The sequence below is a fragment of the Hemiscyllium ocellatum genome, chromosome 34, assembly GCF_020745735.1.
Source record: "Hemiscyllium ocellatum isolate sHemOce1 chromosome 34, sHemOce1.pat.X.cur, whole genome shotgun sequence".
In the NCBI taxonomy this organism is placed as follows: Eukaryota; Metazoa; Chordata; class Chondrichthyes; order Orectolobiformes; family Hemiscylliidae; genus Hemiscyllium; species Hemiscyllium ocellatum.
The window spans coordinates 8,974,376-8,990,984 of record NC_083434.1 but is presented as its reverse complement, the minus strand read 5'-3'; the positions used below and the strand labels follow the sequence as shown (position 1 = coordinate 8,990,984).

At 42.1% G+C, this 16,609-nt stretch overlaps 1 protein-coding gene across 1 annotated transcript in view; it reads right to left on the bottom strand.

The window, feature by feature from the left end:
• Positions 1-1,337: 1,337 nt before the first annotated feature.
• The window catches only part of scgn (secretagogin, EF-hand calcium binding protein), a 60,238-nt gene continuing 44,966 nt past the window's right edge, over positions 1,338-16,609 (bottom strand). The window contains exons 8-11 of the mRNA XM_060850012.1: positions 11,389-11,434; positions 9,323-9,382; positions 5,085-5,153; positions 1,338-2,325 (exon numbers count right to left, since the gene is read on the bottom strand). Coding sequence (XP_060705995.1) covers positions 2,197-2,325; positions 5,085-5,153; positions 9,323-9,382; positions 11,389-11,434 — 304 coding nt within the window. The 3' untranslated portion in view covers positions 1,338-2,196. The remainder of the gene's footprint in view (positions 2,326-5,084; positions 5,154-9,322; positions 9,383-11,388; positions 11,435-16,609) is intronic.

The window sequence follows — 16,609 nt, the reverse complement described above, 5'->3', positions numbered from 1 at the left end:
TCTGGGGCTCAGAGTTTTCTGAAGTTTCCTTTTTTCCTCCCTCTGCCTGTGTTACTCCCTCTCTCTGTCTTCAGAGTTTGTTTCTGAGCAGAGACACACTTGTGTGTAAAGGACCTGCAGCATTGATGAAGCTTCCCACATCCCACTCACCCCCCACCACCACCCCTCCCCAATCAGTTCAATGGGACTATCAGAGCGAGCACTTGCTGAGTCCACTCCCCATCCAGGAGACTAGGCAGCAGCACACCACATGCAAGGTTCCACCCCCATCCCCGTCCAGAATAAATCAAGCAGTATGTAATCTGAAGGTTGATGATCTCTTTAAAAAAAAAGTAGTCTTTATGCTGTTTAAAGCATATTAGTTGGAAAAGGCTAAGAGAGGAATGGGATTTTCTCTTGCCTAGTGATGTGGGCAGGTTGAACAAAGTGCTATTAATTTGTGGCTGGCACTTCCAGATAATCACACCCTCCACAACATCCTCCCCCCAACCTTTTCATCGCAACATTTATTTCTGGACAAGGGGGTCTATGGACAACCTTCTCAACCTTGTCATCATTTAAAGCCCTGGCTGCTGAGGGCCTCAACTCATGACTGGCCCCCATTAACTGCCCTTTGGTAGGTGAGAGATTTGGGCTGTTTTCCAGGCAGAGCACACTGGGTTGGAGATGGGAGAGAGGCTTCCATTTGCCCCATTCTCGAGGCAGATGGCAGGTAGCAGCGTGTTGCTGAACACCTCTTTCCTTGCTCCCCTTCGCCACCCCAAGATCCCTCTCCTAAGAGAAACTACTCCCTACTTGTCATTGCAAGGCCTCATAGCTGCACAGTCCAAGCCTCTAGCAACTCTCTCCAACTCCCCAAGGATCCCAGTCTCTATGGGCTGGCAGATTCTGGTGACATGACACTCAGTGATAAGCAGAGAAGACTGCCAGCCAGCTTTTCAGTCACTGACTGCAACTTGATTGGATTGGTTTCTCCCTGTTGAGGGTGAGAGTCAGTTGTCCCTGAAGATGCCCACTGTCATTGAGTGCAGAGTTCACTTAACCTCAGTCTTGGAACTCTAAAATGGCAGCACCAATGCAAACTCCCTTTTGCTGCTAAGTGACATAATAACTCGTTTGCTATGCAAACCTTTCATGAACTTTCACTTCACCTTCACCAATCCAGTGGTAGGATTCACTGCACAAGTGTGCTCACTCACATTGCAGATGTTCTTTTAGAGTTTTGACAGCATATGTATAGGTTGCTAACGAATATCTTTTCTCATCTGTAGAAATGGTTTTTCTTCATAGATAAGGCCAAAGAAAATGAATTAAAATATTTCCAAGCATCAACTCCATTTGACTATCACTATAATAGTTTATTATTCTCCAATATCATAGATTTCATAGCAATAATGTAATATGATGAGACAGTTAAAACAAACAGCAAATTTTAATGCAAAATTATAATAATTGCCCTAATTACTTGATGAAAACAGAACATTATATTCCAATTAATTATTCTGGTAAAGTCAGATGAGTTGCAAGTGAAATAAGCAGAAATTCAGCAGTCACCATTGGTATGCTAACAGACTGACTACAACTGTAGCTTTCACTGGCAGCATATCAAACGCTTCTTAATGTTCTACTGAGTGCAAATTGGTATTGTGACTGTAGGATGACTGATGTTCTGAGAGGCACTACTGGATATCACTGCCTGATGCATATGTCCTTTACCTTTTCTTAAAATATTCTTAATATTTCACAAAGAATTTATTTTTGGGAGTGCACACTTACTTTTATTCTTAATTGCACAAGTAGGCCAACTGAATTCACATAAACATTCTGTCAAAATGCACAGACAGTGCTTTACATCTAAGATGTGAAAATGTTTGGATGGAGTTTGATCTCTGTATATCCACACTCCAATTATGGTCTGCTGTAATCTTTTGATTTACATCAATGTTGAAATGAAAGCCTAAAGTCAAACCTTTGCATGCAATTTCAAAAGCCCCGATCCATTAATTTTTTTTAATATAAGTTTTGAAATGCCCTTTTGGAGAATTAACTTATCACACCCCCCTCTCCTTTTACACTAGTAATACTTTGGTGCTTCTATGATCGTGGGTAGTGCTGCCTGTATAAGTGTGATATTAAATGTTTGACAGGAAAGATTACATTCTGTGACAGTGTGAAGTACTCCATTGCATGGTTGTCTCATTGGTTTAATTTCAGTCCAAGACAGAGCGCAAGCTCTGACTTCTGGATTTTTCCATCCTTGTTTACATCACAGTGGCGTAAGAGAATTTCACGGAACTTGTCCAGGTCAACTCCAGTAATACTCGACTGAACAAAACAAGTAAAAAGATGAGTTTATTATAAGAGTAACAATGCTATCATGTTTTCAATGCCTCATAAGCGCTTTAATTATATATCTTTATCCCTTTTGCATGAGTCACACACTTCTGTTAGTATGCTGAGGAGGTTCCCATCCATAACAGGCAGGGGGTTCCTTGTACTCTTATTGTAAAAAAAATGCATAACTTCAACACTATTTTACGTCAATCAAGCTTACAGCAAATTTTAACCAGATATGATGACTATCCAGGTTGCTAAGTGTTGTGTTGAATTTGGCAGTAAGTTTAAAAGGAACTTTTAGCAAATTGATTCAGATGTCGGAAGGCCATTTTTGCAATATTGTTATTCATTTTCTCTAGCTGACTCAGGTTCTTTGTGAACCTGTGTCAATTGGTATAATTGTGCCAGCATCGATGGGCTCAGTCCAAGGGAAATTCCCTACTTCACAAGCTTGATAAGTTGCATGAGACTTATCCAGCAATCCATATCGGAAGACATGTGATTCCACCTTATCATGGCAGCAGATTAGTGCATGTATTCTCAGAGGAAAATTTGACAGCAAACCTTTAGTTCATAGTTCATAGATGATGATCACATGCCACACCACCTCCTTTCAAAATTTGATTGACTGTCCAAAATAGAATTAATCATCTTTGCAAGTTATGTTGGATCAAACTGGTAGGGACGGTGGAGAACTATTTGCAGAGTCTACATATACAGAGAGCCAGATCCTGAATATTCCCGAAAAGAGCGACACATTTGCCCTCCCACCAGGCTATCCATTTGGTTACTAAAAACCCAAAAGTACTGCAGACGCTGCAAATCAGAATCAAAAACAGAAATTGCTGGAAAATCTCAGCAGGTCCAGCAGCATCTGTGGAGAGAAATCAGAATTAACGTTTGAGATCCAGTTACTCTTTAATGTTTGAGATCCAGTTACTCTTTGTCAGAACTCCTTTTGGTTAAGTTGTGGGTAGAAGACTGCCACAGATTGTCAATGGCCTCCTGTGGCTGAGATCGGCAGTATCTTCGCATCACTAAGTTCCTTAGTCATTTTAAAGTCTCATCCAGACCCTTCTTACTCCTTATAAATATTGTAGCTTTAAAAGAGAATTCTGGCAAATAAAATACTTTGCAAAGTTGACACAAGTTATAATTTAAACATTATTTAAAGTTGAAGTAATTCTAAAATGGAATAAAGTTTTTTTTTAAACCAATCTGAGTGGGTGAATGCAATATTCAGAGCTGATGACAGCTGCTTCCTTTCTTAGTCACAAGAAGTGATTGAATACACTAGCAACATAAGCATTTATTACATTAGTTAACTTGTAATGCCGGCATTCATTACAATTTGTTTACAATTCAAGCCAGAATTTGTTATTAGTTAACCAGCAAGGCCTATATTTATTGCACAAATTCATTAACAAGACCAGTGCTATAGCATCCTTAACTGAGGCTGGTGGTGTGCCTTTTTCTTGAACTGCTAGTTTGTGAGATGACAGTGCACCTACAATGTCTGGTATCACCAATGTACATCTTATCACATTTATAACTGGTGTGTTAACTGCCGATGAAATTGTTGTTAATTTAGTATTAATAACATTTCCTCCTTTCCTGCAAAACCCTTGAAATGTTGCTTGGCCCTTTTGAAGTCATGAAGTATTGATTGTTTGAGGCTTTCATCTCAAGACACTGAGATTTGCACAAAAGCAACTATACACTCTTATGTTGCTATATCAGGTCAGTTCATGAAATTTCAGTTAATATTGTTCAAGGTATTTTTGAAAACAAAATTTGTAAAAGCTAAAGTCACCATCACCCTAGGGGACCACGGTGTTGCTCTGTCCGAAAGATGGTGACTAACAGTGAAGTTAATCTGAGGGTCACCATGCCTCAGGTTACAGAATGGGTTGAGAAGATATAATCTTCATGACAACCTTAGCTGGTGTGGAAATTTAACCTATGCTATTGACATCACTCTGCATTGCAAATCTATCTACATGCTGAAATGTGGAGTTTGAAGCTTGATGATCTTTGGAATACCTCACTGCAGATTTATCTGACTAATCACCGGAGAAGTAGTAACTTGTGTTCACTGCATACGTGCCCTTTCTCCAGTAACTGATTAGTTCTACTTTTGTTAGTGCACAATATATTAGATTTGGAGACGCCAGTGTTGGACTGGAGGGTGCAAAGTTAAAAATCACAGAACACCAGGTTACAATGCTATAGTATATACTCCACAACCACCTGATGAAGGAACAGCATTCCAAAAGCTAATGTTTCCAAATAAACCTATTGGACTATAACCTGGTGTTCTGTGATGGCCTTCTTATGCACTAATATACTTATCTTGTTGATGAATTAACGTAATAAGTACCAATCTTGTTAGTGAACTAATGTAAAACATTACTAGGTAACTAATGTGAAAAAACTCCTTACCTTGCTGGTAAACTAAATTCTTCAAGAACTAACGTAAGAAACTGTTTCTCAAAAATCAGATTTTGATGTGTAATTTGAATAATCTTTCTCAAATGCCTCAGGAATGAATATTTATTATTTTATCCGATTTATAAAGGAATAGAGAAGTACTGAAAGGAGGAAATGCTGCTTTCCTTTTTATTGTACTGTCAATACTCTAACAGTGAGGAATCGAAATTGAAATTTTGATTGATGTGAGCAGCTATATGTTTTAAACAGATTTTTATTAAAAAATGAAATATTAATTCACTTTGCTGTAAACTCACCTTCACCAACTCCATCATATCCTTAACAAATCCATCTACTTCAGGACCCTCCAGAGCTCCTGTTTTACTCTACAATAAAGCAAACAGTTGGGAATCAACAAAAAGGTTTGGTGATAAAGTATTACTTCCATACCAAAAGTTCAGATAAATTTCAGATAAAGAAGGCTTTGCAGTTCATTCGATCACATCCTTCTGGAATATCAACTCCATTACCTTTTCAGAAAGTGTTCAGAAATACACACTAGTACAATCTATCAGGCTGTTTTATCATGTTTCTTTTTACAAAACAGGAACTTTGCTTATTTATCGCTCTGACTTAATAATTGGCAATCAGAAACCAGATTCACAGCAGAATGATATATCTAGATTCAGTAACGTGTTCGTGTGGAGGGCTTCAGCCAATAGCCTATCTAGGGTCTTCTCTCAATACAGGTGAGAGAGTTTTAACAAACACTTCCACGCTACCATGGTGATGACCACAGCTGATGACCTGTCAGGAAACAGACATCTATCTATTAGATGTCAGCAAATCACCAGACCGATTTCATTCCAATTCCTCTTTGCTGGTCCATTGGGCAGCAGTTTTAACCAAGTGAACCCACTTGCAGGATTGGAGATGGTGGGAATGTCGCCTGTAGGGTGGTACAGCTGATGTAGACTGTAAGGGAAGTGGGCTTTGCTGTGATTGTTTAGTCTCATTCACAAGTCTCCCAAACAGTTGTATAGTTTAGGAATGTTGATGGCCCACTCATGTGAATGGAAAGATTTAAATTTAAAGGGATTCTAACAAGAATATGTGTAGCTACATTCTAGAGTTATTCGAGAGTGAGAGACAAAAGGGAGAAATGCCAGGTCCACGAATGAAATGCCAGGCTACCTTAAGCACAATCCCCAATTCTGTGTACCCTTGCTCTATCTTCATTCCATGGCCCATCATCACTTCCCTGCTGCCAAAGAGCTGGAAAACACTCTGCTGAGGTGCTGTATAGTCATGGGAAGTCCTTCCTCTATCCTATGTGTAGACCACGGGTGTGGAAAAGCAAGTGTTTAATTGTCTGCCATATCTGATTCGCCATGGACATGATTATTGGTGTCAATTTGAGACTCAATGTCACTCAAGTTGGTGGCAGATTGCTCCAATCTTTCTCCAAAGGTTAACAATGCCATTGGAAAAATGAGAGAGAGAAATAAGTGGCTGCAAGCTTTTGTTGTTCTGAGGAGTACTGCACAGGAGAACGCAGGGGCAGTCAGAGTTTGAGGGTTGACACCTGAAAGGGGTTTGACAATCATGTTTCCTGAATTCCTAAGGTCACTGAGTTTCTTTTAACCTGGACCTGCTTCAATCTTCAGGCAATAACATCTCTCTGCAGGCCTCACGGCCCACAGAGAAAATCCCAATGATCTTATTGAAACTGAAAACATTCTGAGAGGATTGACACTGTGGATGCTGGAAGGCTATTTCTCCTTGTAAGGGAGTTTAGGAGAATATTGATGGGCTTATCGGTGAAAAATGGAATCCAATCCAATCCAGGACAAACAAGGCAAGGGAATACATAGAGTCATGGAGATGTACAGCACAGAAACAGACCCCTCAGTCCAATTCGTCCATGCTGACCACGTATCTCAAATAAATCTAGTACCATTTGCCAGCATTTGGCCCATATCCCTATAAACCCTTCATCTTCTTATATCCATCCAGATGCCTTTTACATGTTGTATTTGTACCAGCCTTCATCACTTCCTCTGGCAGCTCATTCCATACACACGCCACCCTCTGTGTGAAGAATTTGCCCCTTAGGTCCCTTTTAAATCATTTCCGTCTCACCCTAAACCTATGCCTCAAGTTTTGGACTCCCCCATCCAAGGGAAAAGACCTTGCCTATTTATTCTATCCATGCCCCTTATGATTTTATAAACCTCTCTCAGGTCGCCCCCACCCCCTCCCCAGCCTCCAATGCTCCAGGGAATATAGCCCCATTCTATTCGGTGTCCCACTATTTGCTCAAACCTTCCAACCTTGGCAATATCTTTGTAAGTCTTTTCTGAACCCTTTCAAGTTTCGCAACATCTTTCCTATAGCAGGGAGATCAGAATTGCACACATCATTCCAAAAGTGGCCTAACCAATGTCCTGTACAGCTGCAACATGACCTCCCAACTCATACACTCAATGCTCTGACCAATAAAGGAAAGCATACCAAACACCTTCTTCACTATCCTATCTACCTGCAACTCTACTTTCAAGGAGCTATGAACCTGCACTCCAAGGTCTTTTTGTTCAGCAACACTCCCCAGGACCTTATCATTAAATGTATAAGTATTGTCCTGATTTGCCTTTCCAAAATGCAGCACCTCACATTTATCTAAATTTAACTCTATCTGCCACTCATTGACCCATCGGCTCAGCTGATCAAGCTCATTGTACTCTGAGGTAATTAGATTAGATTAGATTACTTACAGTATGGAAACAGGCCCTTCGGCCCAACAAGTCCACACCGACCAGCCGAAGCGCAACCCACCCATACCCCTACATTTACCCCTTACCTAACACTACGGGCAATTTAGCATGGCCAATTCACCTGACCCGCACATCTTTGGACTGTGGGAGGAAACCAGAGCACCCGGAGGAAACCCACGCAGACACGGGGAGAACGTGCAAACTCCACACAGTCAGTCGCCTGAGTCGGGAATTGAACCCGGGTCTCAGGCGCTGTGAGGCAGCAGTGCTAACCACTGTGCCACCGTGCCGCCCATTCTTCTTCACTGTCCACTACTCCTTCAATTTTGTTATCAACTAGAAACATATTAACCATACCTCCTATGTTCACATCCAAATCATTCATATAAATGACAAAAAGCAATGGATTCAGCACCAATCCTTGTCACACACCGCTGGTCACAGGCCTCCAGTTTGAAAAAAGTAGGACGCTGGGGAGCACTGAGGATCAGTGTGAATGTCCATCAGTCCCATAAGATAGCAGAACAGGTCGATAAAAAGGTGAAGGATACATGTGGGATACTTGTCTATATTATCATAGAGTTATGTTGGACCTACATAAAATGTTGGTTAGACCACAAGTTGAGTACAATGCAGGGTTCTGGAATCCACATTATAGGAGGGAAATGATACCACTGGAGAGAGTGCATTGGAGATTTACCAGGATGTTGTCTAGGCTGGACAATTTCAGTTTTGAAGGAGGTTTGTGCAGAATGGAGTTATTTTCCTTGAGGGGTGACAATGATTGAGATATATAAACTTATGAGGGGCATTAACAGCGTAGATGGAAAGAAAAGTTTTTCCCCTTGGTGGAGGGAGCAATGACCAGGGGCATTATTGAAGATAAGGGGCAGGCGGTTTAGAGTGAATGTGAGGGAAAACTAGTTTCACCCAGAGGGTGGTGGGAATTGAGACTCAGTGCCCGTAAGGGTATTAATGGCCAATAACCTCATAACATTAAAGTAGTATTTATATGTGCACTTGCAATGCCAAGGCAAGCAATGCTATGGGCCAAGTATTGGAAATTAGGATTAGAATAGCTAAGTGCCTATTTTTGAAAGGTTTAGACTCAATGGACTAAAGGCCATCCAAACCATATTTATGCTGTAGATCTCTATGACTTCATGATCTTTCTGAATGGTGGAGACAGTTCAGTGGGCGAATGGCCTATTCCTGCTCCTATTTCTGGTGTTTTCATGATCTAAAAGTGGCAACTCATTAGCACATAGCAAAATCCTATGAATAATGAACATGATTATAGGCGTCATATGTTAGGTGTTGATTAAAATTGATTAGATTTCGTTCAGCACGGAAGCAGGCCCTTCAGCCCAACAAGTCCACACCAATCCTCCGAAGAGTAACCCACCCAGACCCATTCCCATACTTACCCCTGACTAATGCACTTAACACTATGGGCAATTTAGCATGGCCAATTCACCTGACCTGCACATCTTTGTGATTGTGAGGAGGAAACCGGAGCAAGCCCACGCAGGCACGGGGAGAATGTGCAAACTCCACACAGTCAGTCGCCCAAGGCGGGAATTGAACCCAGCTCCCTGGTGCTGTGAGGCAGCAGTGCTAACCACTGAGCCACCGTGCCACCCCAAATAAATTCATCTGAGACTCTGTACCTAAAATTCAATTGACTTCCAATTTTTTTAGAAAGTATATATGTGCACTTACAAACATAAAACACAAATACTTCACAAACACAAATACTTAAGAAAGAAAATAAAACCCACCACATCATAATGAGAAAAGATCTTCTCAAAATCTTTCCGTCTGTCCTCCAGGCTACAGGCCTAAGTACAAGGACAAGACAAAAATCAAACCTTTCCTTTGAAAGATAAATGGAATGCTTGAATTGCCAAAATTTTGGCACCCAAAATGAAATGGATCAACCTTGAAAATTTTACCAATATATGACTGTACTGAGTTGGCTTCAATATTACTCCATATTTTGATCCTATTTGATTTCACTATGACTGTCTTCTTACTATTTTTCTACTTCCTGTTACCTGTTTTCTTTCCCCTTCAATCTGAGCTCCCTCTCAGCTCCTTATCTTCTTGCAAATCTAGTTTAAATTCTTCTCAACTGCACGAGCAAACCTACCTGGGAAGATGTTAGACCCGGTCTGCAAAGGTTCAACCCTTCCATCCTATACAACTCCCATCTTCCCCAAAATTGGCTCAGAAATCTCGCGGCCTCTCTCCAACACCAATTCTCTAGCCATGGGTTCAAATGCTTAATTCCCGCACTCTCATTGTCAGATGGCACAGAGATTAATTGTGTTTTTACTGCATTTAGAGTCTTGACTTTTAATCTCTTTCCAACCTTAGCTCCCTAAAATCTGCTTTTCAGGCCTTATCACTCTTGCTAGGTCATTGGTACCAGTATAGACCATGATTTCTGGCTGCTCACTTCCATCCAGAATAGCGTCCTGCAGTCACTCTGTGACATCCTTGAACCTGGCACCAGGAAGGCAACAGATCATACAAGAAATACACTTGCAGTCTGTGTAATGTCTATCTCTTCCCCTAATTAGTAAATCCCCTCTCCCCTCTTATGATTGCTCTTCCACTTTTTGACCTCCTGACCTGTGTAATTGCGCCACTGACAGTGCAATGTAATTGGCTTGGCTATACTTCACTGAGGAATCATCACTTTCACTAGTATCCAAAATGGCACATCAATTAGTTGAGTGAGATCATCTCAGGAACACCCTCACTACCTACCTGTTTTTTTTGGACTCTCTCAAAGTTACCGTTCATTCTCTGCCAGCATGCTCCTAATCTGTGGTGTGGCTACTTCTCTAAAATGTGCTCACACATAGCTCTCTGACTCATCAATGCACCACTGTAGCAGAGGCTGTCATTCAAATTCTGAAGCTTGGAAGTTAAGCTTTTGCTGCTGTTGACACTTTTGTGCAGATGCGTTTGTCCATGCCTTTCCATAAGTCACAGGTTGCATATTCTGTCTGGCTGAGCTGCCCTCCTCTACCTCAACTTTATAATTATTCATTATATGTAAAATAATTTACCAGCTATTCAACAATCAGGTTCTTAGCTTTTACCAAGTAAGAACCAACTACTGGAGGGTGAAAAAGGTTGAAAAAGAAACAAGACTTTCCTTCGACCCTTGCTCCAACTCCCCTAGTCATTAAACTCCCAGCTTTATACTTAGTCCAAGATGCACTCCCTGTAAGGTACATTCAGACCCAATACTGATACTACCTAACAATCAGAGGAGAGTCAGCTCTGTTTCAGCTACTGAAAGCAAATGAGATACTTTCCAATCAATCTGTTCAGAGATGTTATTAGACACCTCTGGAGCAGAAAGGACCTGAACGCAGGGCTCCTAGTACCACTGCACCACACGAGAGCCCTTCTGAAAGATTAGACCAACTTTTAAATTAGTTAGTTACTTTCCTAAAAAGACCTGACTCAGGCTAGGGGTCTCTTACGATGTAGTGGTAGTGTTCCTTCCTCTGAGCCAGGAGGCCCAGATTCTAATCTCAGAGGTATATGTAGTAACATCTCTGGACAGGTTGATGAAAGTATCTATCTACCTAAGGCTGGAAAGACGTAACCTCAAACAGTAAATTACAGATCAGATTAGATTTTAAAGAGATAACGTTCAGATGCCCTCATTTACCAAACTCCCAATTTCTCACTCAGTCCAAGCCAACTCTGTACACTTTGTACACTAACGGGCCATGAAATTGCTCACATGTAAGTACTCTGTTACTTCAGTCAGGCTGCAGAACAGTAATATAAAAGATTTCCCTACTAGAAAAGTTGAACTTACATCCATTTTGAACTGCAGAAGGAAATTTTCTTCCAGTGATAGAATCCTTCAAAAGGCAGAAAAGAAATCAAATCCAAATCATAAAGCAATTACCAACATCAGTTACAATTCTCTTCGTTAAAGACTCATGGTATTACAATAATAAAACTAAGGCAGGTGGAACAGGTAAGAAAGAACACAACAGGCCTGCTTTATATCCATTGTATGACATTGCATGTTGTTAAGTAGCTGTCTTTTAAACTGTCTCTTTCCATACAAGGTAAATTGGAATAGTTTGGAGAGGGAAAATCCAGTGGAATCTGCTGAGATATGAGCCTAGTGCTACATCTACCTGAAGACAAAGCAACACAACCTGTTTATTATGAAGACAGAAAGGCATAATGAAATTTATTCAAAATCAATCATAAATTTGAAAACATTCACATGAAAGGGAAGCAGCTGGTTTTGCCACTGCCTAGACTCACAGAGACAGTGAGATTTACATGGGTAAGGTTAATGGAAAGGATTACTTTGGGTTAATCACTAAACAGAGGGTTGGTGAAGGGAAACGACACTTGCAGTAAGTTAAGAACTAAGGAATTAGTACAGGATACTTTGCTACTGGAAATCCATTCAACTATGCTCAGAAGATTGAGTGAAGGAGATTTAGAAGATTCATCTTGGTGGGTCAGGGAGAACAGATCTTGTTAAAGCTGGGTGATGCTCGGGACTTTAAAACCACAACAATAAGTTGAATTTATCAGAAATCAGCTAAGTGTCATTTTTGTCAAGTTCCATGCACCATGCCGCTGTGGTGCTCACCTTGCCTAATTCTCCCACTCATGGCAGGTAGAAATACTCACCACTACTGGGATATCCTGAGATTCCTGGCACCAGTACCATATTGAAAAGGCTGTTGTGTCGCAAGTCAAGCACTATCAGTCTGGAACTGCCCTGCACAACTTGTAACATTGTTCCCAGACATGGCAGACAAAGGGAAATTGGCATCTCACTTTGTGAACAGGGATCAGGCAGTCCTGGCAGATAGGGTGGTGCAGAGGAACACTGCCCTCTTGACCCAGCACCAACACTGATAGTGATGACATTCAACCCTACCAACCCAGACAAAGGTTGTCAACTGGGTCAGTGTGGTCTCATCCATTCAGAGAAATTTAGAAAGAATGTCAATGACCTTCTGCAGTCTGCCAGCATAAATGTCACCATCATCTCTCTGTTACCTCATATTCACTTTATCTCTGCTCCAGTGCACACATCCCACCAAGGCTCTCATTTTCACTGTTGCCTCCAACATGTTCCTTTGCTTGTTCTCACCCACCTAAATCCCCCAAAATTCTAACCCTGCATGTCCTCTGTACTCACTCACTCAGGACACCTCACCACTATGTCCCCACCTGTACCAGCAATAACATCCGTACCTGCCACTTACAGCTCCCTCCCTTTGTTTATTCCAGGAGACAATCACCTATAATTGGGCCTAAAACGCCAGGATGAGTGGCGGAGAGCCTGACAAATGGCTCCTTACTGCCCACACAGAGAAGATTGGTTCGTCACTGGTGAGGCAACATTATCCATACTGTGCTGTTCTTGCATTACTGCCAATGCGGATATTTTGTTAACCTGCCCCTTTTGGTCCTGAAGGCACAAGTGGATCAACATGGTCTTTGCAGCCAAGAGGAGAGTTACCACCCGACCATCCCCTCTTCATCAGTGCTTGAGTAGATACACATGCAAGATTGTCTTCTGCACCTGCCAGCAGCTCTGACACTGGCACTGACACCTTGGCAAATATGTTAATTAGGAGCACATGCTCATGAGCACACCTCTGCTCTGCCTCTGCGGATAGTCATGGGAGAATTCACCATTGCTGGCACTTAGAGTACCGACAGAGATAGGCACCTGCTCAGCCCCAGGCGATGTGTGAAGCCAGAATAGGTAGGTGAGGTCCTGAACAAATACTTTGTGTTGGTATTCACCAAGGAGAAGCAATTGGTGCAGAATGATGTCAGGGAAAGGAGTGTCAAGTTCCTAAGCCAAGTTGGTACTAAAAAGGAAGTGGTGTTGTGTGCCTTAAGAAGTATTAATGTAGATAAGTCCTCAGGTCCTGATGGGATCGATCCCAGAATATTAAGGAAGCAAGAGAACAAATTGCTGGAGCACTGGCAGACATCTTTGTATCCCCTTTGGCCACAGGTGAGGTCCCTGAGGATTGGAGAATATCCAATGTTTTCCCAATGTTTGAGAAAGGTTACAGGGATAATCCTGGAAATTACAGACCTGTGAGTCTCACATTGGTGTTAGGCGAATTTTTGGAAAAGATTCTCAGGGACAAGATCTATCAATTTAGCGATAGACAGCATTGTTTTGTGAGGGGGAGGTCATGTCTCACTAACTTAATCAAGTTTTTGAGGAGGTGACGAAGATGATTGATGAGGGAAAAGTAGTCGATGTTGTCTACATGGACTTCAGTAAAGCCTTTGACAAGGTCCCTCATGGCAGACTGGTACAAAAGTTGAAATCGCATGGTATTGGGGTGAGCTGGCAAGATGGATACAGAACCAGCTTAGTTATAGGAGACAGAGGGTAGCAGTGGGAGGATGCTTTTGGAATGAAGGACTGTAACCAGTGGTGTTCCACAGGGATCAATGCTGAGACCTCTGCTGTTCGTGGTCTACATAAATGATTTGGAGGAAAACATGGCTAATCTCATCAGTAAATTTGTAGATGAAACAAAGATTGGTAGAGCTGCAGTTAATAAAGAGGATTTTCAGAGGAAACAGCAGGCTATAGATAAGTTGGAGACATGGGCAGAAAAATAGCAGATGGAGATTAATGCAGACAAATGTGAGGGGATGCATTTTGGATGGTTAAGTACCAGTGGAAATTCTACAGTGAATGGCAGAACCCTTAGGAGCATTGATATGCAGAGGGATCTGGGTGCGCAGTACACATGGATAAGGGAATTAAAAAGGCCTATGGCATACTTGCCTTCATTGGAAAGGGCACTGATTATAAGAATCGGCAATGCTGCAGTTTTATAGAACTTTAGTTAGACCTCACTTGGAATATTGCATACAGTTCTGGTCACCACACTCCCAGAAGGATGTGGATGCTTTGGAGAGGGTACAGAAAAGGTTTATCAGGATGTCGCCTGGAATGAGAAATGTCCGCTATCCAAGAAAGGTCAGATAGACTGGATTTGTTTTCACTGGAGCACAGGAATTTGAGGGATAACCTGATAGAAGTTTATAAAAGATTGTCATGGATAGAGTGGGAAGTATGGGGCTTTTTCCCAGGTTGAGGGACCACTTACTAGGGACACATGTTCAAGGTCCAACGTGGGGCAGATGCGTGAGGCAAGTGTTTCATGCAAAGGGTGGTGAGTGCCTGGAATGCATTGCTAGAGGTGGTGCTGGAAGCAGAAACAATAGTAGAATTCAAAAAGCATATGGAGAGTACGAGGGGAATAGAGGGATATGGATCCTTTAAGTGAAGGCAATTTTAGTATAGAAGAGCAAAACGTGTCGGTACAGGCTTGGAGGGTGGAACTGCCTGAACTGTCTTGTTCTTTGTTTAGGAGAGGGCTCCATGAGGGACTTCAGTGAAATGTCCAAGAAGGCTCAGGAGCAACAGGCAGGTTTATTGGGGCACAAAGTTACCCGGGTTCATTTCCCGACTCAGGTGACTGACTGTGTGGAGTTTGCACGTTCTCCCCGTGTCTGCGTGGGTTTCCTCCGGGTGCTCCGGTTTCCTCCCACAGTCCAAAGATGTGCGGGTCAGGTGAATTGGCCATGCTAAATTGCCTGTAGTGTTAGGTAAGGGGTAAATGTAGGGGTATGGGTGGGTTGCGCTTCGGCGGGACTTGTTGGGCCGAAGGGCCTGTTTCCACACTGTAAGTAATCTAAAAAACAGGCTGCAGGACTACAGCAATACCGTGGGACCTTGTTGCCTCAGGCATCTCAGTGTCTAGCTGCCTCCACAGACTGATTGGTGGCTGCTCTGGAAAGCCAGGTCCAGCACGCCCAATATTGGCTATAAAGGTGGACAAACCAGTCCCCTTTCATTCTACCCATTGGTACTCACCATCAATGACAAAGCAACAGTGGATGAAGGGATCTTGATTTCACACTGGGTGTCCCTTCCTCAAAAGGGGACATGCTGGTACCAGTTGGCACTCACCTAGAGGGGGAATTACATACAGGCTTTGCAGAAGTCTTCTTACAGGACACTCAGAGATGGTTGGGCCTTCCTCCTACATCCTGTCAGCCCTGTGGGAGATCAAGCCAAGGAGGGTGCAGCTGCCTCTGACCAGGAGTCTCTCAGCATGTCTGAGGTCCCCTAGAGTCACCCAAACTCCAAATCCAATGGGCTTCACACAATGGCTGGTTGCATCCAATCCAACTGTGCACCCTGGGACTGCACTGAGGTGTAATGGGAGAGAAAGAAAGAACTGAAGTCCAGAACCGATTGTAGGTGGATTAGAAATGTTCCATAATGATGCAGTGAGGCTGGTGTGAGTCAAATCCTAAGGTCTGTGGATGTGGGATGTGCACAGTTGCTGCCCATGGAATGTGTCCTTAGATGCAAGATCCAAGATTGAGGTTCAGAGGAGCAAGCAGTGAGCTAGAGTCACTAGATAACCACTTTGACTTTCATATTGGGAATTCTCAGCTTCCAGTTTCTATCTGATGATTGGGAGAATGGAATACTGTATATTAATGAGATGGGATTAAGTAATAATGAAATGTTAATGTATGCAAATTGGCCTCTCACTGCTCACAAGTGAGAGTCTTGTCTTCCTATTTGACAATTGGTTGGAAATGGGACTTCCTATTCTCAACATCGAGAGACTCCTCACTGGAATATCATCTGTGATTTTCCCAGCTCCCTTAGCACACAGCCCATGTCATTCAGGAATTTGGAAGATTCTGCTGTACATGTCTGTTGAGAATGCACCGTAATGTAAAAATATGGCGAGGGATTTTCACGAGTGTTAAAATTTAATACGGAATATCTTTGTCTGCAGTGTTGTGTAATAGATGCTTACTAGATAATGTTAGCTCTATGTGAATTTTAGTGTATTTGTTCTAATAAAAGTTTTCTAGCATGAAATTTTGTAGTCCAATATTGCTGCATTGGTCACTGGGAAATGCACACTTTTTAAAAGTCTTTTTGGAGAAAATAACAATTGCAACAATGAATTGGACTTGCTCTGCAACTGAAC